Source organism: Pinus tabuliformis, chromosome J (genome assembly GCF_031772625.1).
Source record: "Pinus tabuliformis cultivar Carrire ecotype Pingquan chromosome J, CPIR1, whole genome shotgun sequence".
NCBI classification, from domain to species: domain Eukaryota; kingdom Viridiplantae; phylum Streptophyta; class Pinopsida; order Pinales; family Pinaceae; genus Pinus; species Pinus tabuliformis.
Window position 1 is genome coordinate 929715151 of NC_142295.1, and position 25076 is coordinate 929740226.

General features: G+C 36.0%; 1 protein-coding gene across 1 annotated transcript; it reads left to right on the plus strand.

Moving 5' to 3' along the window:
* Nucleotides 1-7801: 7801 nt before the first annotated feature.
* Nucleotides 7802-24702, plus strand: LOC149229813 (uncharacterized). Its single transcript, XM_089381137.1, has 5 exons — nucleotides 7802-7870; nucleotides 8032-8262; nucleotides 23719-23904; nucleotides 24013-24092; nucleotides 24357-24702. The coding sequence occupies exons 1-5, from the start codon at nucleotides 7802-7804 to the stop codon at nucleotides 24700-24702; spliced, it is 912 nt and encodes a 303-aa protein (XP_089237263.1).
* The last annotated feature ends 374 nt before the right edge of the window (nucleotides 24703-25076 follow it).

Sequence of the window (25076 nt, forward strand, 5' to 3'; positions counted from 1 at the left end):
CATTTAATTTTTGTGGAGTCTCATAGACTCTATGTGTAGGCGGGTGTTGACATGGCATGATGACATGTCACATTGGTGTGGCATGAGCGACAACTTTGAGTGAGATCGCATGTTGATCTATTGCTTGTGTAGCATATCAGCATGGTGTGATGATGTGGTGAATTAAAGTGCAAAAGAGTTAACATGGTAGTTGTATTGTCACTAGTCATGGTAGGTGACATGGAATCCATAATTCTAAAAACCTAAAGTTTCATTTAAAAGGGACTTTTGAGATTTCCCAAATCTGGATATCCAGATTATTAACCTATTAAACATAACAAGAATCTAAAAAAAAGGAGTAACCACAATGGAGAAAAAGAAAATCATGTATCTAAATGGATTTGGAAGACCAAAAATTTAGAAAATTATAATAATGGGGATTTGTGGAAAATATGAGATTCGGATGTGAGTGATAAGCTGACATGTCAAGCAAGGACATAGTCCTATGCGGTCACAGACATGTATTAGCTAGCATATAATTGTATGATAGAGACGTGGGAAAAATGAATAACACATGTAAGGTGCATGGCAATGGTATGGATTTTTGTGTGGTGCTTGAAGGGAAAATATTTATCTGGAAATAACTTGGCATCCAAAGCATGATTTTGGATTAAATTTAGATTATTAAAAATCTCTTTACAAATAGAGGACAATGTTGATCTTATAAAATAAATTTTAAAGTGACTGAAGAAAGAGGAATTTTGATAAATCATTTTCAAGAAATAATCTTGAAAATTAGCTACACCCTATTCCCTTAAAAAACCTTAATCAAGAAAAGCGTCTTTACACCATATATATAAATTAATTAATTATAATATAGGTATAACATATTATATATAATTTATTATCTACACACAAACATATTTACTAAAAATGTATATATATTAATATAATATTATATATTTTCTAAATATATGTTAGAATATAATATTAAAATATATTATTAATATATATTAAAATATAATATAAGTAAAATATTTTTTTTTAAATATCTGTCTAAAATACACTAAATCAAAAATAGTATCAACATATTATTTTGACTTTTTTTGCTACTCCATAAGTACACATCTCGTGGAAAGACATTCACAAATTAATTAGATAACACTATTAAATAAAAAGAAATATCTAAATATAAAATAGTATTACCATTATTTACCAAATATTTTGAAATTGATGAGATAACACTATTATAAAAAAAGAAATATCTAAATATAAAATATTATTACCATTATTTACCAAATATGGTAAAGTTATTCGCATTTTAAGAAAGTTTATATGTTGGAACATGGAATTAATTCGATGGTTGATATCTCTAATTCTGTTGGTAAATCTGAACTATTGATAAAAGCACTCCGATGTAGGATAAAGATTAGAGATTATTTTAGTGTGACAATAATGAGGATGACATTTTCAATAATTGGATGGTAAATCTGAGCTATTGATAAAAGCACTCCAATGTAAGATGAAGATAATTTTAGTGTGACCATAATTAGGATGACATTTTCAATATTGCATTACGCATAATCAAATAAAATAATTTTATCTTAAAATCAAATACAATATTTTTATTAAAAAAAAATGAAATGAGTTGACTATTTTTTATTTTTTTTCAGAAAGAAAAGCACATATATTATATTGAGGTAATATATACATCATATTCTGATGGATGTCATGAAGAAGACCGCATCAGAGAGTCTAATAGCTGAGAGGCCTATCAGAAGGAAAACATGAAGCAACACATAGGAAACATAATAAGAACTGGAATCACCAGTATCACCAACATTGTTATAATGCATTACAGGAATAGGCACAAAAACAAAAAAGAAGCCCACATCATCCAGATGAAAGCCCCCAGAAACAATCGAGGGCACAAAACCAAAGATTTAAACGCCATACATACTGCACCCATCGACCTATCATCGGATAGGAGGATAGAGTGCTGAGACTGAAAACAGAACATATTTGAAAGAAATATTTGAGTCTTCAAAGATTTTTAAATTCCTCCACTTCCAAAGGCACCATATTGTGATCGTAAGAATTGGGCGCTTGTCAGCTTCTTGACTTCCCCTCCAGGCAAAAGCTGCATCAACAGAAGAGAAATTAAGGTGCGGAAAAGAAAAATACGAAGCTAGATCATACCAGATTTGATGGGAGGCCATGCAATTGAAGAACATATGATAGTTTGTTTCCTCCTCCATTTTGCATAACACGCATCTGCTGGGACTGTGCCAAGAATGCTTCCTCAGATTTTCCCAAGTTAAATTCTTGTTGTAAAAGACTAACCAAGAGAAAATGATCACTTTGAGGGGGCAGCCGAGTTTCCACCAGAATGCTGGAAAAATATGTCTAGCAAGAATAATCTTTTTGGAAATGAGATCAGAGTATATGTCCTTTATAGTAGCTCGAGAGTGAGAGAGAGATAAAGACCACACCGCATGGTCATCAGTCCCAGCCCGATTCAAGCCACCTTGATCAAGAGTGTTCTTGAGGTTATCCCAAAGAAGAGACAAGGCCTGTGGGATACCAAGATCAGCAACATTCTTGAGCGAAGGAGAGAGCCCCCTCCACTCCTTGATAACCCTGTTCCAAGTAAAGATACCAGATCTATGAAGGTAAAAAAGAAGAGGATCTGGAACCTGTAGATTACCCCTGAAGCCAGCAAAAGAGTCGAAGCCAATGAAGATCTTCCTTCTAGAGAACATCCTCCATTTTATATTGTTAAGAAAGTATTTCTCAATTCTCCTGAAGCTAAGTCAAATAGAAGACCCCTGTTTTTTTCCAATGGAGCCAAACCTGAACCAGAACTCCAAGCTTCTTCCTTTTTGATACTTTTGGTGGATAATTGCACTCCAGGGATTTGAGTCAAAGATGCCTCTCCATAAAGATTTGCAAACAAGAGCTTTTCCAAAAATCCTTAAATCCATCAGACCCCATCCACCATGTTTTTTTGGCAAAGTTAAGTGATTCAATTTTGAAAGATGAATTTTACCTCTTTCAGCTTTCGCCCCCCAAATAAAATTGGCAGAGATCCTGTTCATGGCCTGAATAATACTAGCCGGGAGCAAATAAAGGTGAGCCCAGTAGACCGAAATCTGCATCAAGACTGATTGGGCAAGGATGACTCTGCCACCCAAGGATAAAGATCTGTATTCCCACAGCGCGATCTTACTATAAAATCTTTCAACAAGCCATCTCCAGTCATCCTTTAAATAAGCCTTGGCTTTAAGGTGAAAGCCCAGGTACTTGATACCTTCAGACAATGGTTTAGAGTCGATTCCAAAGAGTTGGGAAATCCAAGATATTGTGATCTCATATGTTCCATTATGATACAGAACTGATTTGGCCTTATTGATGGCAAGCCCAGAGGCCCTTTGAAAGCGGTCAAGAATAGACTTAATGCACATCCAGGATGCTTTAGATAGCATATCAAATAACAATACGTCGTCTACAAACAGATTATGAGAGATATGTATTTGCTTACAGATCTTGACTGGAACATATGCTTTATCCTCCACAGCGCGATTGATGTGCAAACTCAAAGCATTTATGGCAAATATGAATAGGAGAGGCGACAGTGGGCAGCCCTGTCGAAGGCCCCTTTCCGCCCGAAAGAAAGGAGAGGGAAGGCCATTAATTAGAAAAACATAGTTAACATTTTCGATACAAGCCATTATCCATCGAATAGGCCCCGGATTCAGACCGACTTTTGCGAGAAGACATTACAAATATCCCCAGTCCAAAACATCATATGCTTTCTGAAGGTCAATTTTCATGATAGTTGCATTAGTATTATGCACAGACATAGAATGTAAGCATTCTTGTGTACTGGCTACGGCATCAAGAATATTACGGCCCTTTAAAAAAGCGTGTTGATTAGGAGAGAGAAAGGATGCCAAAGTGCCTTTAATTCTTTCTGCTATAATCTTTGTAATAATCTTGAAAGTTATGTTGCATAGGGAGATGGGCCTAAAGTCCAAAAAAGATTCAGGCTCTCCCTTCTTAGGAATAAGAGCAATGAGAGTGGACGAGGTATGGTTGTGGATGCTGCCCGATAGTCTGGATGCTTCCACCATGCTGAGCAAATCCATTTTGAAGAGGTCGAAGAAATGGATTAGGAAATATATTGTCCATCCGTCAGGACCAGGGGATTTATCCTTCTTAAATGATTTCATAACATCAAGAAGTTCATTTTCAGAAATTGGTCTAAACAGAGCATCATTCTTTTCTTGATCAAACATTTCAAGCACCAAGTCAATGTTCCATCTGATGTCGTTGAAAGCAATATCATTACTCCTGCAATATTGTTTCGAGAAGAAACCAATGGCCTACTTTGTAATATTCTCCTGGGAAACAGCATATCCACCGTTATCGTCCTTTATTTTCCATATGAAATTCTTTGCTCTCCTTGCATTTGCATATTTATGGAAAAACTTCATGTTTTTATCTCCTTCCTGCATCCACAAAGCTCTGCTTTTGAGCCTCCATCTAGCTTCCTCCTGTTTCAACAAACAGAGCTTCTCCTTCTCCAGATTCCTAATACGACACTTCATCTCAAAAGAGCATGTGGAGTAATCTGTTGAGGCCAATACCGAATCCAATTCTTGTTGAAACCTCTGAAGGTCCTTTTTATCCTTCTGATGTTTTTGGAATTGCCATTTTTTCACCAAACCCCTTAACTCAGCCAGCTTTTCCCTTAAGGTAGAGAAGATAAATTGTTTAACCCTGTCCTTTATCAATTTCCATTCATTTTGAATGTATTCATTGAACGCAGTATCTTGAAGGAGGCCTTTGTCAAACTTAAAAGAGTATCCTCTTCTGAAAAGATTTTCAGGCCAGGTGAGAAGGATAGGATTGTGATCCGAAATCATAACATTTTCGACAGATAGCCTTGGCATACCCATTTTATCGATGAGACTAAAATGAACAAGAACCCGATCAAGTCTTTTTGCTATATAAGCCCTGCCCACTTTGCCATTTGACCAGGTTGGTTTCATCACAGCGGGATTAATGTCAACCATATTCCTATTGAGCATCTCAGAATTAATAAGATCCGCCAGAGCGTTGTTTATCTTTCCCTGACCCCAAACCTCATTCGATTTCAAAACCGTGTTCATATCGCCAGCTATAAGGAGATTGTTTATATCAAGCAAATCTGAAGCAAAGAACCTGTTCCAAAATGAAGTGCGGGATTTATATGGCACATAAAGATTGAGAATATTAATGGGAAAGGCGCATCCTCTGATTGAAGCCGAGATTATAATCCCAGCACATCATTTATATGCCTTAGCTTTAACCCGAGTAGGATCCCATAGAGTAGCCATACCGCCAGACAAGCCGTTTGCCTCTGTTGCAACCATGAACCAAGTGGGAAGTATTTTCCTGAAGTAAGTAACAGTATCCTCCTTCTTGTGCATTGTTTCCTGAATAAGGATAATTGCAGCCCTGGAATGGAAAAAGAAATTTTTTAGCGTTATGTATTTAGGATCAACGCCAAGACCTCGAATATTGAAGGATATAATGGGGATCATTTAGGTGATTCAGCAGCCAAACTCGCTCTAAGGGGCTGTGATTCAGAGACATCAAGGATAGGCACCTCAATCAGAGACAAATTTCTAATGCCTTCATTTGATACTATAGTTCTCCCTCTAAAATGTCTGCTCCCACCTCTACTTTTCTTCCGGACCGTGATGTTTCTAGCCGAATCCGAGCATATAACAGGCACGACGCTTGGACTAGGCTTATGAATCGTGAGCGGCTCTAGATCAAGAGATTCCCTATAGAGCATATGATCCAAATCACTATCAAAAAGGTTAACCGGAGATGATGTCGGGGAGTTTAAAGGAGTCGGTCCAACACATAGATTTTTCCCTTTGTTGACGTGCGGCTCGGCACGTTCCGGATGCGGAGACGAAGATGAAATGGAGATGGGAATAGATCCCACAGAGAAGTCAACCCCTTTCGAAGGCCCAGGATGATGGTCAGAGATGAAATCCTTCTTATGCATGGGAGGCAGAGATGGGACTGGGAAATCCTCTCTAGGCTCTGCAAAAGGGGAATTATGGAGCCTTGTTTTGATACAGGTGAGAGGGCTTTTAGCAGATGACAGACGACCAGGGACGGATTGCGGGCGCACAGAAGGATCAACCAAAAGATCACGATGATCACGATGAGGCACTGGACTTCTTGGACTATGGCGCGGAAAGGATGGAGAGTTGGGAGAGGATTGACTACCATTGAGGAATGACTTTTTGCTAAACCTTCTATATCCGTATAATTTAGCACTAGGACAGTTTTTAACTAAATTACCCATTCTTCTGCATGCAGCACACCTAAAAGGTATACCCCAAAAATCCAACCTTTGATTAATGGTCTGATTCTTCCAGCTAATCTGAATATGGTCAGGATAGCCGCCCCTAAACGACCTTTGAATAAGAATCCATGCTATTCGTTTGTCCCTTTCACCCAAACACCAGGGATCGACGTAGACAAAACGACCAATAGCATTACCAATCATCTCCAGGGTTTCGTTAGACTAGAGTTCCAAGGGAAGATTCGGGCATTTAACCCAAATTAGATTATTTACTGGAGTGTTTTTCAAGGGATTAAAGCCAATGTACCATCTATACAGAGCAAGAAAACTCCTCTTGAATACCCATGGCCGGCTCTGTATGGCTTCAGCGTCTGCAGCATCTAAGAACTAGAAACAATACCACTCTCTCATAAGGCTTGAGATTACCGGAATATAGCCAATAATTGGTTTCCAAAAGTTAGTCAACCAATTCCTCATGTCGATGTCAGACATTTCTGGGAAATGCCATTTCCCAATAAGTGCCTTGTGCTGAAGGCTATCTATTCTTTCGTCAAGCTGAGCAATCTCGATTCTTATCGACTGAGGTGGAGGGGAGGTTTTGGAAGGTTTGTGCTGCTTGTTATGATTGTGATCCATACCCTTTTTGCTGGTGCCGTCCTTTGACGTGGATGGTTTGGTCACCAAATCATCCAAAGTTGCCAAAGTGGCAGTAGACCAAGCATGTTCAGCATCCACAGCAGCATTGACAAGGTCTTCTGATGCGATGGAGTCATAGAGCCCCTCCATACACCGCCAAAAAAGGAGTCCTCGAAAAATGAGAACGATCCAGAAAGATCCAATTTTCAAAAAAGGACCGAATATCAGATGGAACCTACCACCTTTTCAGACTCACCCAATAGGAAATAAATGATCAAAGCAAATAGGGAGAGGATAAAGGACACAGGAGGAGAGAGAAACAAGTACAATTTGTGACAAAAACTTCTGCTTCTGAGCTTAGAAGGTAACCTTCCATACCACCTGCAATCCCAAAACGGATATATTCCCGGATTTAGATGTAAGGATACGTACTGGGAATTTAAGCTGACTTTACTTTCACCTTAATGCCAGGACCAATTTTGAAAAATCAGGAGATGACGTAACTTTGACCAGCTATTGGAAAGGGAAAAACCCGGAGATGCCGGAAGTCGATACCAGGACCTCTGAGGGAGAATCTAGGGGCTATGCAGGAGGCTCATCACAGAGCAGACAACAACAATAGAATTTAACAATACACCACCAATCGTCAATCTTAAACCTTACATTCTTGCATGGTTTATATATGATGATTATATTCCTGAGTCTGTGACAAAATGATTTAATCATCCTGGACTTACTACAATTTGGACATATGAGCTGAAACCACTAAAACTGTGCCATTGACATTCAAGCCAAAATCCAAAGCTTTAACAAACAATGGTACTGCTTAAAACTAGATTGATAAGGTATACATCCTTGAATTCTAGAACCATAGCAAGCAGTAATGTATAAGACTAAAATTATAAAAACACAGAGTTATGCGAAAGAGAAAACTTTCACTAACTTGGAGCCAGAGCCAAAACACCCGAAGCGAACACACCACATGAACCATACAACCGCCATCCATCCAGCAAAAAACATAGGAAAAAGAAAAGCTTTCTGAACAGGATAGAGAAACAGAGCTCCGTTGGGGAGATTACAGAGTATTAGAAAGCATCTGGGACGAAGAAGGTGGCGGAAGCTGGGTGAAAAGAGCTCGAGCTGCAGAGCTCAAAGCCGAGATAAGGTGGCGGAGCTCCGAAAAAGCATCTGGGACGAAGAAGGTGGCAGAAGCTGGGTTTAGATTAGAGAACAAGTCTCGAGCTGCAGAGCTCAAGGCCGAGAAGGTGGCGGAGCTGGTATGAAAGAGGAAATCAACAAAAATCTTATCCAACGCAGTAAAAGAGCAAAAGACGATGAGTGGACGATTTAAGTAAAACCTGTAGAGAAGGTCCACCTCCCACCTACTGCACGTCCGAAGGACGTGTCTAGCCCTCGCATGGACAGCCGGAAGTAGGCATATAGACAAGATATCACTTCACAGGCCGGTATTGGGTGGCTGTGGGGCGCCTGGACGCTGTATGTTCAGTTGGTTCGACACGTCGCACACGATGGCTCCGCTCCCGCTCCCGGTTGTAAATTCCAAATGAGTTGACTATATCATTAACTACTATTACTTTTGGTCGTCATATCCACAAATCACGAATAATATCTATAAATAATAAATAATATCCAATAATATATTCATTAAATAAATATAGTTAACAACTTTAAACCTAGCAAAGAATGGACCTCATCTTTAACAAAACTTCCAATATCACAATATGCTTAATTAAATTAAATAATTGTAGTTAAAATAATTACTATTTATTGCATTGGTTTGAATGAACTATTTATTAGCATTGCTTTTATTGTCCCATTCACAAATAATAAACCGTTTTCAATATTATTTTAATTAAATAATTGAACTTGATAGCTTTGAACGTTGCAAGGTGCACATCCCTCCCCTGTAAAGGAAATATATATATATATATATATATATATATATATAAATAGTAACTCTAATTGAAATAAAATAGTTATAATTAAAATAAAATCCAGTGCCTCTATTTGAAAACAAAGAATGTTGAAGTGATTTGACTATATCATTCATTACTATTTTTTTTTTCTACGCACAGATAATGAATTATATTTAATAATATTTTTATTAAATAATTAAATCCGACGATTTTAAATATTATGACGTGTGGATCTCGCAGTTGTAAAAAAAACTCAAGTCATATAGTATTTATAATATTGAGGTTAATATTATATTAACTTTCATGTAAATTTGAGGTTAATATAAAATTTGATTGTGGTTGATTATAATCAATCATTGTTAATTTTGTTTTATAAAATTAATTATGGTCAATCATGTTTAATGAAAGTCAATTATGGTCTCATAAAGGATTGAAGTATCTATGGTAAGTTTGGAAGGCGATTTCTGGTTTCGCGGAGGGTTCTAGGGTTTAACTAAGAGAGTGATAGAGGGAAAAAGGAACCCATGGAAGCACAGGGAGGAGGGAGTGGAGCTCCCTCTTATAGCGATATGGTTACAAACAGAGGAAGATGAGGGAATAAGAACAAACCTCCACAACCCTTGGAGGTCAAGACAAAAAACACTGAAACTTAGAAGGTGGAAGGTAGCAAAACCCATGCAGATTAAAGGGGCCCACAAAGAAGACTGTCAGGAGGAGATAGCGGAAGATAGAGGTCAAGGAACAGAGAACAGAGCCAAGATGGGGCCCTGTAAACCCAAGACCATATCTAAACCTCGGGTTATTCTTAATGATCCAACTCTGCAAGCACACATGTATCACATGGAAAACTATGCCATCATATGAAAATTTATGGGAATCTAGCCGTCAGAGAAAGCGTTGTACACCTGGATAAAATACAACTGGAAACCAAAGGGGGAGTTAAATATACATCTTGGATCCAAAGGTTTTTTTACAGTGGTGTTCACGAACATGGAAGACAAAGACAGGATTTTTGAAGGAGGACCTTACTTCTTTGCAGCTACTGGTCTCTATATGCGGCCATGGATGATGAACTTCGTGCCAGAATGAGAAACCTTCACTTCGGTACTGGTATGGATTAGACTATACTCCTTACCCTTAGATTACTGGATGCCAGAGTCTTTAAAAACTATAGGCAATAAATTAGGTCATTTCTTAAAAATTTCAAAGGCAACTCTACAGGGAAAATATACCTCCTATGCCCGTATATGTGTGGAGATGGACCTATCAGGAGCCCTTCCAGATGAGGTCATTCTAGAAGTCTATGATGAGGAATGGGTTCAAACAGTTGACTATGAACACATCCCGTTCAGATGTCACAAATGTCATGAGCATGGGCACCTATCTAGAGACTGTCCTCTTAATAGAAGGGAGGAAAATATAAACACCAACAAAGGGAAAGACCAGACAGGTTTCACCAAAGTAGGAGGAAAAGGAAAAGGAGGGGGAAGGAAGACACAAAAGAACCCTATTGTGAATGATAACAAAACAAGAAGTCACAATAGTTTTGAGATCTTAGGAGAAAAAGAAGTAGATGGAGGTGATAAAGAGAGTACAGAGAGTCAGACAACAAGGGGGAAAGGAAAAGAGACCAACATGGAATTCACTCAGGAATAAAATGAACACACGACGTACCCTTTGAGTACCATGGAAATAGAAAAATACCAGGAAATGACTCAAAATGAAAGTGGTATAGAGGACCAAGACTTACAGGGATCCTAGAAAGGGAGAACCTAGAGCTAGAAAAATTTCTAGAACAAGGAGGAAACCTGGGAATAAACTCCATCCCTTAGGAGGATGTGGACAAGGTCCAACAGATATTCCTTAAAAAGTCACATCAAACAGCTGCAAGAGTCAAAAGAGGACATGATAACCAAGAAAATAAAGGGACTTCCTCAATAGGATTAATAACAGGAAAACTAACAAAAAATCCAAGCAAGAGGAGGGGAAGAAAAAGACAGAAAGAACTACTGTTGGAGTGTGGCAAACTCATGATTGACTTAGGAAGGATGAAATACCTTTCCAGTTACTCCTTTAAAACCCCACCTCAATGAAAATCACAACCTGGAACATTAGAGGTCTAGGGAGCGGAAGAAAACAGAGGAATCTAGGTAACAGGATCAGAGAGGAAAAACCTGACATAGTATTCATACAGGAAACAAAATGCTTAGTGGAGAGATCTGTGAAAAACATAGCAAATGGTTAAATAGATATGAATACCTTGAAGTTAAGGCAAATAAATCTACTGGTGGCATTCTCACTCTATGGGATCCACAGAAATTTGGTGTGATTGATGCAGAGGCATCCAAACATCACCTTTCTCTGATTTTCCAACCGGTGGGTGACAGAAAATGTTACATGATCACTAATGTCTATGGTCCGTAGCCAATGGAGGACAAAATTCGACTCATCACAACATTAGAGGATATGAAGAAGAGATATCTAGCTCTACCCTGGATTCTTGGAGGTGATTTTAACATGACAAAATCACTCATGGAGAAGAAAGGAGGAACTAGAACACTTGGTAGAGATTTAGTCGCCTTCAAGAACTTCATCACCAATATGAAATTGGTTAATATGGAAACAAGCAATGGAATTTTCACTTGGAATAACAAAAGAGGGGGCCCTGCCCAAGTAGCCTCAAAATTGGACAAATTTATTGTTTCAGAGGAACTTCTTCTCAGGGGAAGTAGCATTACTACGTTCATACTACCTTTTGGAGGTTCAGATCACTGGCCTGTCCAATTGGAATTGGAGGCTTCTATTTTTGGTAAACCAAGGAACAACCCCTTCAGGTTTGAGAACGCTTGGCTCACACATTCAAACTTCCTCAAAAACATTGAAAAATGGTGGAAGGAAGAACTACACCTTAAGGGTACAAAGATGTTCCTTCTACACTGCAGGCTCAAACACATCAAAGGCAAACTCAAAGAGTGGAATAAAAAGGAATTTGGTAACATATTTAAAGCTAAAGGAGATGTGGAAAAGAAACTAAAGGAAATAAACCAGATTCTCATCACAGAAGGCTACACAGATGAAAGGAAAGAGATGGCAAAGTCACTCCAGCAGGAGTGGGACAACAAATGTCTTCAAGAGGAAATATTCTAGAGACAGAAATCCAGAGTACAATGGATTAAAGAAGGGAAGAGAAACACAAAATTCTTTTACAGATCCACCATAGCTCACAGAAACAACAATAGAATTGTGAAACTTACAGCTCAGCATGGAATAGAAAGAAACACTCATGAAGAGATGGAGAAGGTTCTAGTCCAACATTTTCAGAAAATTGCTGAGGAAACCTCGGAAGACAGAAACCAGTTTATGAAAATATTTACTCAGTACATTCCTAAATTGGTTACTAGAGAAGATAATTACAATCTCAACAGACCAGTAACAGAGGAAGAAATTGAGGAAGTCGTTAAAGAGATGCACAATGGGAAAGCACCAGGCCCGGATAGCTTCAATGTGGACTTTTTCAAAGCTTGTTGGAGGATAGTGAAACAGGACATCCTGGAGGTAGTGGAAGACTCTCGACGATTTAAGATAGTCTTAAAGGCACTCAACGAATCTTTCATAGCCTTAATCCCCAAACAGGAAAAGGCCACCTCTCCAGACAGATTTAGACCTATAGCATTATGTAATGTGGTATACAAAATTATATCCAAATTAATTTCCAACCATCTCAAACCACTCCTTCCAACTCTAGTGTTAGAGGAGCAAACGAGCTATGTGGAGGGAAGACAAATTCTAGATAACATAATTCAAGCACATGAAATGGTTCATTCACTCGTTACCAATAAACAGGAAGGAATGATAATTCAGCTGGACATAGCAAAGGCCTATGACAAACTTAGTTGGTCGTACATAAGAGAAATATTAAAAGCCTATGGCTTTGATTACAATTGGATTAAATGGGTTATGGCGCTAGTTACCACCGCCAGCTGTTTAATTATTCTCAATGGCTCTCCCTCCAAAACCTTCAAGCCCTCAAGAGGTCTCAGGCAAGGCGATCCTATTTCTCCTATCCTTTTCATTCTAATGATGGAAGGGTTAGGGAGAGCAATTAGAGCTGCTAAGGAGGAAGGGATAATTCAGGGTCTGAGACTTACTCAAGGTGGGGACATGGTGACACATCAACAATTTGTGGATGATACTATGCTTCAAGGCACACCCACTGTCAAGGAAGCCAAAGCATTCAAACAGATTCTAAGTGAGTTTGCTAGGGCAGCAGGCACAGAGTTAAGTCTTACTAAATCAAAGATTTTATTTTTCAATACTGATATTTCAATACAAAGAAATCTTTCCAGAATTTTGGGTTTTCAAAGGGAGCCACTGCTTGCGAAGTACCTGGGAATTCCCCTCATCGACAAACCACTTCACAAGGATATCTGGGAGCCTGTTCTTAATAAGCTGAAAGATAAGATTAGCAAATGGACAAATAGAACACTAAATCTAGTAGGGAGACTGATTCTAACTAAGGCTATCTTCTAAAGTATCCCTATCTATATGCTATCTGCCATTCCGACACCAACTGGTGTAATTAGTAATATAAGAAACATTCAGAGAGACTTTCTCTGGGGGAAAGGTGAAGAAAAGAAGAAATGGGCCCTTGTGGCATGGGACAGAGTTTGCAAACCAAAGTCCCATGGTGGCTTGCGTCTTCATGACCCAGGAATTCTTAACAGAGTTCTTGGTGCCAAAATATGGTGGAGATGGCTAAAAGAAATACAAGCCCCCTGGGAAAAACTAGGGACGCAAAAATATGCAAGAGAATGGTAGGAGAAGAACCTAATGAGAATGACAGGACAAGTAAAAGGTTCTATAATTTGGAATAGGGCATGGGAGAACAGGGCCCTAGTCCAAAATCACAGTTTCTGGGAGATTAGAAATAGAAATCTGGCCTGGTTCTGGGAGGATAATTGGCAACAGGAGGACAATCTCCGAAGTGATGAATTAGCAGACATTCTGACCGATACCACCAACAAAGGATTAAGGTGGGTAAGTGACTATTGGGACCAATCAAGGAATAATGGGAATGGATAACATGGAAACTTCCATATTATAGTGGCATGGGTATGCTGCATACTCAAGCTATAGCCCTTAAAGGTCTTATAGACAAGAGGCAAATCTTAAACTCAAACTTGGACGATCAACTAAGATGGGGAAAGAACAAGGCAGGTCTCTTCAACCTTAAGGAGGCCAAAAGGATAGATTCAGGGCTAAACCTTTCAAACACTGATAAGACGTGGAAAGAACTCTGGGATAATCCTCATTGGATGAAAGTCAAACTGTTCAAGTGGCTGGTTCAATAGGGAAAGATTCTGATATGGGATAACCTAAGAAAAAGAGGCTTTGTTGGCCCCTCAAGATGTCATTTATGTAGACAATAGGAAGAAACTACAAATCATCTCCTGAATATATGCACTTTCACTACAATACTTTGGAATTGGGTTGGTGAAGTCTTCGAGCAGACAGACAGAAATGTAAATAACATCATTACTACTTTAAAGAACTGGCGGAAAAACTTTTTGGATAATGAGATCATTAACTCCGCCTGGATGCTGACCCCAGGATTCATAATCTGGAATGTTTGGAAGGAGCGCAACAACAAGATTTTCAAGGATAAAGCAAGTCCGGTGAGCAGCATCCTTAAGCTAATTCTTAAACAACTCAAAGAGACTATTCATATCCTGGGAGGTGTAGCTACTGGCAAACCCATTGGACAAAGACAGGCCAGAATACTGGAGAAGTTAGAGTTCAAGGTTCGCCCCCCTCAGGGTTCTATGCAAATCAACAAGATTACCTCAGCTGTGAAGTCTTCTTGGCAACCCCCTTCACATGGCTTTTTAAAATTTAACATAGTTGGGGCATCAAAAGGGAATCCGGGGGAAGCAGGATATGGAGGGGTCATGAGGGATGAGGAAGGAAACATACAAGTCATCTTCCACAGTTATCTAGGAAAAGCAACCAACAATATGGCTGAGCTCATGGCGATGGAATTATGCCTGGAAATACTGCTCAAGTACAATATTCACAATGTCATCATTGAGGCTGACTCGGAATTAGTCATTAACTCAGTGAAGAGGATAAATGTTGGCGCTACACCAGAGAAAATCTCATAACACTGGCGGCTTCTGCAAATCTACCAAAGAATCCAAGCACACCTAAGAATGCTGAGAACTCTTAGGTTGGTGCATGTTCACAGGGAAGCCAACAAAGTTGCGAACTGGCTTGACAATGAGGGGCTACGAAACAAGCATATTGACTTGTACTGCTGGTGGGAGGAGGTAACGGATGACAAGTTGAAGGAGGGATGTTCATCCTGGGCCCTCAGCGACAGACAATAGTATCAGGAAAATTCAAGAGACAGAATTTTACTTCATGAAAATGATGGATAAGTTCACTTCAGACGGCCTTTCAAAGGAGTTGAACAGTTGGTTATCGAGACATAAGATATTTGTTCACAGGAGGAATGATTCCATGGAAGAAAAAGGCATCAAAGGAAGAAATTTCTGGGGTCAAAATTGCCTAAGACAAACCACTTGCTTCGGGCAACCTCTGACCTGGGAGAAGTTTTCTCGGAAGACAAGCGATGCCATTCAGCAGGCGACGCATGGAGGTGGCTGGACAGTGATTACCACCTTCATCGCTGGGTATTTCTTGAGCAGTTGTGTGGTCTGTTTTGGTCTGTGGCCGTCAGATTTGGAGAGGGCAGATCAATGACCACCTTTTGGTGTGCATGTTGGTGGGGCCAACACGATAAAACCACTAATGGTTTACCACCTTCATCGGGCACCTTCCAAACCAAAGATGGTTTTAAAGAAAAGCCAACAATTCCACTCAGGAAGCAACACGTGGTGGAGGACCGAAAAAGAAAAATGCCTTCATCGCGCGGTATTCAGCGGGCTTTTTAGGCCGCACGATATGGAATCCAGCCATTGGATCAGAAGGAAAAGATCAATGATTAGTGTTGATCGTGCAACTTTAAGGTTTTTCATGAGCAGGTGTGGGGTCCGATTTGGTCTGTGGCCGCCAGATCTGGAGAGCGGAGATCAACGGCTACCTTTTGGTGTGCATGTTGGTGGGGCCGAAAAGATAAAACCACCAATGGTTTATCACCTTCATCGGGAACCTTCCAAACCAAAAACAGTTTTAAGGAAAAGCCAACGATTCCACTCAGGAATCAACACATGGCAGAGGACCAATAAAGTAAACCGCCTACATCGCGAGGTATTCAGTGGGCTTTTTAAGCAGCGCGATATGGACTCCAGTCGTTGATCAGAGAAAGAAGATCAACGGTCAACATTGATCGGGCAACTTTAGGGTTTTTTGGGGGCTTCGCCCCTGCGCGGGTTGTTTCTTGACCGTCAGATTATTTGAAGACAGATCTTTGGTCGATTTTAGGGAGCGGATCTTGGATCCACTGGCCCGCTCTTGGTTCCAAGGTAGTCTAGGCCTTGTCACTGTCTGATTTTTGGAGGTTTTTTTGGGTACTTTGGGTCTTTTCACTCCCCTTTGAGGGAGTTTATGGCTTTGGGCATATGTTGTAACATGTGTAAAATATTTTTTTTACCTAAGTGAATAGAAGGACCGTCTCTTGCTTAAGCAAAAAAACAAAGTCAATTATGGTCTAACGTCACATTGTGACAAAGATTGTCTCAATATGAAAATCAATCATTATCTCAACCATGATACAATGTTGCAATATTACAATTATTGTCTCAATATGATAATCATTGTCAATCATGCTCAAACATGGTCAATCTTGTTTAACCATGGTCAAGCACAGTCGAATGTTGCATTGTCCACCATGATTATGTTGCTATAAAAGTCAACAATACTTAAACATAATCAACCATAGTTTAAAAATTACCATAGTTAATAATAATATTAATAATTTTTATTATTAAATAATAAATAATAATAATAATTTATTTTAATTCATAACTAACAGTAATTATCACAAAAATTAAATTATAATAAATTACATTTAATATTAAATAATAATTAATATAATTTAATAATAATTATTAATTATAATGAAATTAATTTTTTATTGTAATAGTTTTTTTTTTAATATCATTTTTATTATTATATATTTATCAATAGTAGATACAAATAAAACTTTCGTCTTATACCAACTATATTAATATTTTTAATGTGGTTGTGCTAGTATTTATAATATTGAGGCTAATATTATATTAAATTTCACGTAAAATAAGTTCGATATCAAATTTCTATAACAATATTATGTAGATTAGAATAATGTAGTAAATTAAATATATGTTTCTGTATTCAAGCTTCTATGATCCATAATGAATTAAACAAAGTTTTTGGGTAAAAATTACATGAGAGAATTTTTTGGACGACGAGTTTCGAACCAACAAGTGTGGTTCCTGATTAGGACCAGATGAAGAGGCAGACCATGGCAAAGGCTTAAATAGAGAGCAATGCATAGACATAATTTCAATTAAAAACATATATGTTTCACATTCCTTTACTTTTGAATAATAAAATTTCAATTATTAATTCATGTTTTTTTTTTTTTTTTTTTTTTTTTGCATAAACTCGTCTCATCTTTTGAATTTTTTTTCAATCCAATCATAAATATAACTCACAACCATATTCTTTTTTTATTGAATAGATTAAAAAAATGTTTTCTCTTTTTAATGATCTTGGATGAAGGTACTTGCCTTGCTAACCAAATTCCTAAGTGCATAAGTTTACTCCAAACTTAAAGGCACTATTGCTAACAAATCCCTCAACCTTTTTATGAGTTTGATGAACTAACAAATTTATGTGTATTTCGAGGAGGGCATGATTTAATACCTATTTATGTTGCATTGTTTGAATCAACAAGACATGAGCAATATTCCATATCATTAATACCTATTTCATTATGACAATTTAGACAATTTAGACTAGGATAAGAATCAAAGCACATTGGAAGTTCTATTTAGATTTCTGGCCTTGACACAATTGTTTCATTTAAGTCAAATTAAAATTGTAAGCCTTTTTATAATAGAAGTACAGACATTTCGCATTATATTATCACTCAGTGCATTGTTACTTCTAGTATAATGCCAATTTGTAATACATGTCTATAAACATTTCAAGCACAATCATAGAAGTGCAAATTTAACTTTATATATGGCATCAAGAGTGTCTTTATTTTGGCAACAAAGTTTATATTTATTGTAACTTTTTGGTTCAACCACATAACTTTCATCAAAGGATTTGAATTGTTGTACATTTGCATGCAGTCACTTGTTCCTCCGATATGTTAGGTTGTATAGCACCAACTTCTTTTAAATGTTGCATATGGTTGAATATAATTCAACGTTTCTTAATAGTATATGAATTAAGCAATCGACCTCTCTATGGAATGCATTGTTTCATTGTTTCTCTCACTTAGATACATGTTTTTAGATATTCTTGATATGATTTAATTGCATTTTTTTTATCTTTATTGGAACATCAATTTTTTTAAAGATTTTTTCCACATATTTTGATTAATAAAAATATGCATATATATTAGTTAAAAAGTAATAAACGCAAATGTCATTGTACAATACAATCATGAAAATTAGTTACAAAAGCACTTACATATTTTATTGTTGGCTAACTAAGTGGAATCACGAGAGGGAGACAGATCCAAGACTTAAGACGTGAAATCCAAACACACTTAGGCATACTAGCAAGCATGCAAAACTTGATTTATTCAGGACACAATCTACAAGACAGCCACACACTACAGGATTATGGTATTGACACAGACTCGAATGTCATAGTCAATTTGCGGTTGTGAGGTGGATGCTCTGGTACCAGTTCAAAGGGCACAAGCATGTTTAAGGACGCAGTCAAAGGAAAGGAAAAATCCCAAACCAAACCAGCATTATCCCCTGAACTACCAGGGCCCTACATAGTGGAGCAAAAATCTCAAAATCTCGCATTCACAGTCTCAATACCTGAGGTAAATGGTTTGTATTCTGATTTTCTTACCAAAGTAGTCATATGCAGATTTAATGGGTTTTGGCCCAAATATGATCTTTTGCACCAATGGATTTTTTTTGCTTGGTCACCAACCTGTGAAATCCTTTTATGTTCCAAAGGGTTTTTTATTGTCAAATTCACCATAGTACAAGAAAAGGAATATATACTTAATAAAGGACCATGGTTCTAGGGCAATGCAGGGCTCTTCATGACCCCTTGGTTCCCAGAATTTGACACCAACACAATGGTGGTATCAAAAATGCCAGTCTGGGTCAGATTACACAACCTCCCATTACATTTTTGGCATCATCAAGTGTTAGAAGGTATAGGGAACTCCCTGGGGAAGTTCCTAAAGATTGATGTGGACAGATTCACAAGGGGCATATTCACTTTTGCCAGGATATGCGTCGAAGTAGACCTTAGTCAAGGACTACCCGACAGTATTACATTGATCTTCAATGATACACACTGGACACAACCTCTGGATTACGAAAATACAGCTTTTCGATGTCGTGGATGTTTGCAGACAGGCCACCTTCACAGTGCCTGCCCATAAGCTAAAAAAGATCCCAAAAAGAACAAAAAGCAACCCAAAAAGCCAAAAGGCTGGCAATGCACGGAAATGTTGGGAGAAGATGCAGGACAAGCAGAAGTAGGAGAAAATAATGCAGAAAAGGATTTACAGAAAGACTAGAAAAGCACACAAAAGGAGGAGACAGACCCTACCACTACCTGCATTTTTAGGCCCAGCAACCCCTTATCATATCAGGAGTCCCAAAATACAGGAATGGAAGTGCATATCAGCAAACGAACTCATGGATCTAAGGGATCTAATTCTGACAAAGAATATCCTACACACAGAGATGAAAATCAAATGTCCATTGTAACTTCCACTCCCAACACTGGAGGTTGGAGAAAAGTAGAAAAGAAGAAAGGTAGAAAATAATAGGTTGTTGTAATTTCTAGTTTCTCTCATGTATTTTGTGTGAACAGAATCAACTCATTTTGCATCTACAACATGTAATTTTCTTCTTATGAATAAAATTATGATTTTTCCAAGGTGAAAAAAAAAGTGGTCTTAGAATATTTTAAAAAAAAATATTTGTTCACTGAATTCATCCAAAATCCTTACAATTACATTTTGTACAAATTCATTGTCTTGAGATGAGTGCGAGATTTCTCGTAAAGCACAAAATATGTAGAACTTATTTTCCATTCTTTTGACTTTATTTCCAATATTCTTCAATCATGCTTAATATGCATGCCATATACATAATAATATTGCGGAGTTCATCAAAGTCCTAAAATAATGTAACATTAAAAGTGTAAGTGTGTGTGTGTGTATAGTCAAGTGAGTTTAGCCTGGTTGGTTGGGTGGAATAGTTGTTATCCTTGCCACCTAGGTTCAAGTCTCGTAAGTTGACATGTTGACGCTTTGGAATAGAGTAATTGTGTTGCGCTCTTAAGTGAGTATATATTGAGGGCTAGCCTAGTACCAACAACCTCTCTCTTGCCTTCAGGCTGAGAGGGAGCCAAAATTTCTTCCCTGGATGGTACCTAATGCCCAAAAATTTTATTGTTTAATACACACACACACATCATTTTTTCTTCTTAATAAATAAACACATCACTTTAATGTCTCAATTTCAGCTACATTAGAATCTATGATGAAAACTTGAACATGCCAATGTAGATAATATTTGCTTCCAACTCCAAATGATGTTAACATCCAGTTACAAATATCATATGAAGTGTTGTGGGATGAGGTGACCCAAAATAATGAAACCTCATTGTAATGTTCATAAGATCCTTTAATGTGTAAAATTGATGCTACAATTAAAACAAGACGTAATTATAGTTATATTTAAGTTACCAGTATTGGAAAATAATAAATAAATGAATATCATTTATCATAGATATGTAATTGTTTGTAGATTTCTATGGTGTGGTTTTTGAGATTCTGAGCTTGGATATTCCACAGTATTCATTTTTATGTTGTCTACGTTTCGAGTCTAGAACAAAGCTCATCCTCAGGACTGAATCTACAAAGAAGAGAAAAAGGCGTTATAAATATGATATGGAGTGTTGTCAAAGTAGGTAACCAACCAGCTGAAGGTAAGTAATTACTTATTTTATTGAAACAAAATTTTTATTATTTTTTATGTCATATAATTAATAAATTTTTTATTTATAAGTTTTTTATATTCTATTTAATTTTTTAAATTGATGTTTTAATTTTTGTTAATATTCATTTTAATCTAAATTATATTATATGAAATTTATTCAATTTATTAAAAAAAAAATTATTAAATTTTATGCTTTTAATGCATTGTAATAAATTTATTAATGTATTTAATAACATTATTTTTAGTTTTTTAAATGAATTTCACTTTAATTCCATTTTTAATGGAATTTATTTATTTTTTATTATTATGTATCCTATACTTATTTGTATAGGATGTTGAATCCATTGTTATACCATTGTGTTTCGCCATCATTGAATGCATTCACCTTATTTGTATTATCTATTATAAACCATATGTTTTCAACCATGCTTTATTCTTGGTAGGTAAAAAAGTTTTCATGTACCAGCACTTTATACTTGTTAGATTGTTTTTATTCGTTGCATATTCTAACCTTTTTAGACCATTCTAAATGTTTAAAATGTCTTTTTTTTGTCATTAAGGTATCATGAGTTCTTCCTATGAGTATTTCACTAGATTCATGTTCTACAATTGGGATGAAATTGTCTGATATCATTGTAACATTAAAACCATTTTGAATCAAATATTGGACACCGGCTGGTTTTCTTTTTCAAATTTGGTACATAATTGAATATTTACTACTTATCAATTAGATACTTCCCATGATTGAGAACATTTGATTTATCAATATGCCTACATGTAATATGTGTTACAACAACATAGTCTAGTCTATGTTGAAGTTGTTGCATAATGAAGTAGCATGAAAACTAACTTTAATTCTTCATTATAAATCATGTTTTTTCCTTTGCAAAATCTAGTGCATTCATGATAGATTTACATTTGGGTTCTAGACCATAAACACATTAATATTTGTATATAGAAATTTATGAGAAATTAGATAAAATATTTATGCATGTTTACCAAAGTGAACCTGAAATCAAAATTTATAAATTTACTAAAGAACAATATCAAAAATCACAGAACATACTCTATATAGATTCCAAAAATTAATTTCTCTAATATTATCTATTTAACTATTCCATTTAATATGAATAGCAATTTAAATAAATGCACTTTCACTTAATGATCCCCATTTATAATATCTTTAAATTGATAATATAAAAAAATTACAACTTGGTATTTCCAAACTTCTATCCATATCAAAATTTCCATTAAAACTCCATATTTGAACATCCAACTCCTTAATTTCGTCACACTTCTTCATTATTGAAATCCCTATGCAGAGAAAATGATTTGGTTTTAATATTAATTGAATTTGAAAATTTTATAATAATATCTTAAGTTTTATTATAAAAATTATAAATTTAATAATTATTAAAATATTAAATTTAAATTTAAATTTATATATATATATAAATAATAGATTATTAAAAAAAGTATTATTATTATTTTCTCCAAAAATTTAAACAGAAGTAAAATCAATATAAATTAAAATTATTATAGAAATTTATAGTAATATCAATTTGATTTAATTATATTAATTTTTTTATCAAACCACATAACATCAATTCCACCAAATTGCATTGCTTTCACTTTGAAACCAAATTACATTATTTTTTTACTAAATTACAAATAAATGTGGTCAATGTTGTTGCTTTTCTTTTCCACTTTAATTTTAATAAAAACATATAACTATTATTAATTTTAAAATAATGAATATAAAGTATAAATTTCATCAGTTACAAAAATTATTACTAGAGTAGTCTAGATCTATCTCAACTCTGGATCTACCAAGTGTCGAGAAAGATTAGGGATCAAATCACTTTTCACTCTAAAAAAACATCTCAAGAGATTTGATCTCTCCACACTTGATAGATCTAGAATTAAGATAAATCTATATTGGTTTAATTATTAATTATTAATTATAATTATTAAATATAATTATACTTATAAATTATAAATTATAATTATAATTTTTTATTTTTATTTTTTTATTTTATTTTGATCAAATTAAAATGTTAAACAAAATATTACAACATTCCATTATATTTAACTAGAAAACATTTTTTATACAATAATATATTATTTAACAAATTTAAAAATTTAAAAAAAAAATTCACTAATAATAATAATTAAAGAGAGTTTTCAAAAAAAATATTTCCATTATTAAAAAATATGTTTGGAATTTCTCAATAATTCTACAATTACGCCGATAGGCATCCCTCCTATTGGAGTTGGGCACTTTTCTTAATTAATCTTTTTTATCGGATGGCTTAAATTGAAAGATGCCAGTATATTCTCATAGTCGTCACTAAATCAATTAATGAAATTCACAACAGTAACTTTCTTGCATGTCTAAATCACATGTTTAAAGCATACTTAAATTAATTTCTTACAAAGCATGATTAAAAACTTACCATACCATTTGTTAATCGCCACCTATTATGATTAAGACGAAGTGGAAAGATTAAAAATGGTTGTGAAACGTATGAATCACCATCACCATCCGTTTCAATTACCTTAGGAACACCAATAGTTTCAATTCCACCTACACATCACTCACTGTTTCAATTCTCCTATACGAAATGTGGATTCCAAGGCGATTAACCTCAGGAACGGCTATGCGGAGATCAAGCGAAGACGAGATGATGGCGAGGAGTTGGAGAATGACCGAGTTTGGTCGAGGGTGCTTAGCGATGTAGAAGAGGAGGGATGTTCCAAGAAGAAGCTTAGACTATACAAAGAACAATGTGTTGTTTTGGAAGAAAGCTTCAAAAAGAACAGGGTGCCCGAACCTATAAGTTTTTATACACAGTATTCACTTACAAGTTACTAGTCTATCGTTTGTGTTTCGCATTGCTTTTGGCTGATGTAACTTCTTCTTCTTTCATAGAAGGAAAAGCATGCGTTGGCCTTACAGTTGAATCTCCGCCATCGACAAGTTGAGGTGTGGTTCCAAAATAGAAAAGCAAGGTTAGCTCTAGTCCTTTATTGATTCATTGTATTTTGCATGTCGAAATTCATATGGAAAGTTCCATTTTGGAATCAACAGCTACATAATTTGGCCTGTAACTATGAACATAATTTGGCCTGTAACTATGAAGAATGACGTGGAAATCAATTGTTGTGCAAATTTATAGTTCAGAAAACTTTGATCCGATGGAGATCCTATTGTGTTGACAGTTTTATTGACTCATTTCTGTTATAGGTTAATTAAATGTTATGAATTTGTTTCAGGACGAAGCTTAAGAAAATGGAAATGGACTACGAGCTTCTGAAGAGATATAATGAGGCACTTACAGACGAGAACAAAAAACTTCGCATAGAGCTGGAAAAACTGAAAGCTTTAAAAATGTCGCCACCTCTCAGGCCTGCGTCAACCATTACCATGTGCCCCTCCTGTGAAAGAGTTTCAACGGTTGACAATAGTAGCCACTTGACTTTGGCAAAGTCTGGGTCTATGTTTTTACGTAGCTATTCCGGCAATGAATTGTCGGGTATTACTTATAGTTTCTTTACTCGTCGTCATTGTTTAGCAATGGTGGACACCGTCTCTTTGTTAAACATTTTAGGTTTTCTCTAAAGGTTCACTTTATGAAACATTTAGGGTTTCAGTATATTTTTTATTAATTGACTTCGGTTTAGAAAGCGCTCAAGTCTCTGTTAATTTATTGAATGAGATGAGGCATCTTGATAAACCAAGGAACGTATAGTTGTACAGAGTGGGAGTCTATGAAATAAACATTGTATGTAAAATTCAAATGTTTATGTGAGATCATCTCTTTCTCTGAACCTTCTTGTGTTTATGAATTTTCTCCTTTTTTTATTATCAATCTAAACATGTATAATAATCGTTTTCATTTATTATTATTTTTAATAAAATACGATGACAATTTCTCTATTCATGCTCATAGTAAAAGTAAAAGTCATCATTATCGCTAAAAGCAGTACTTATTG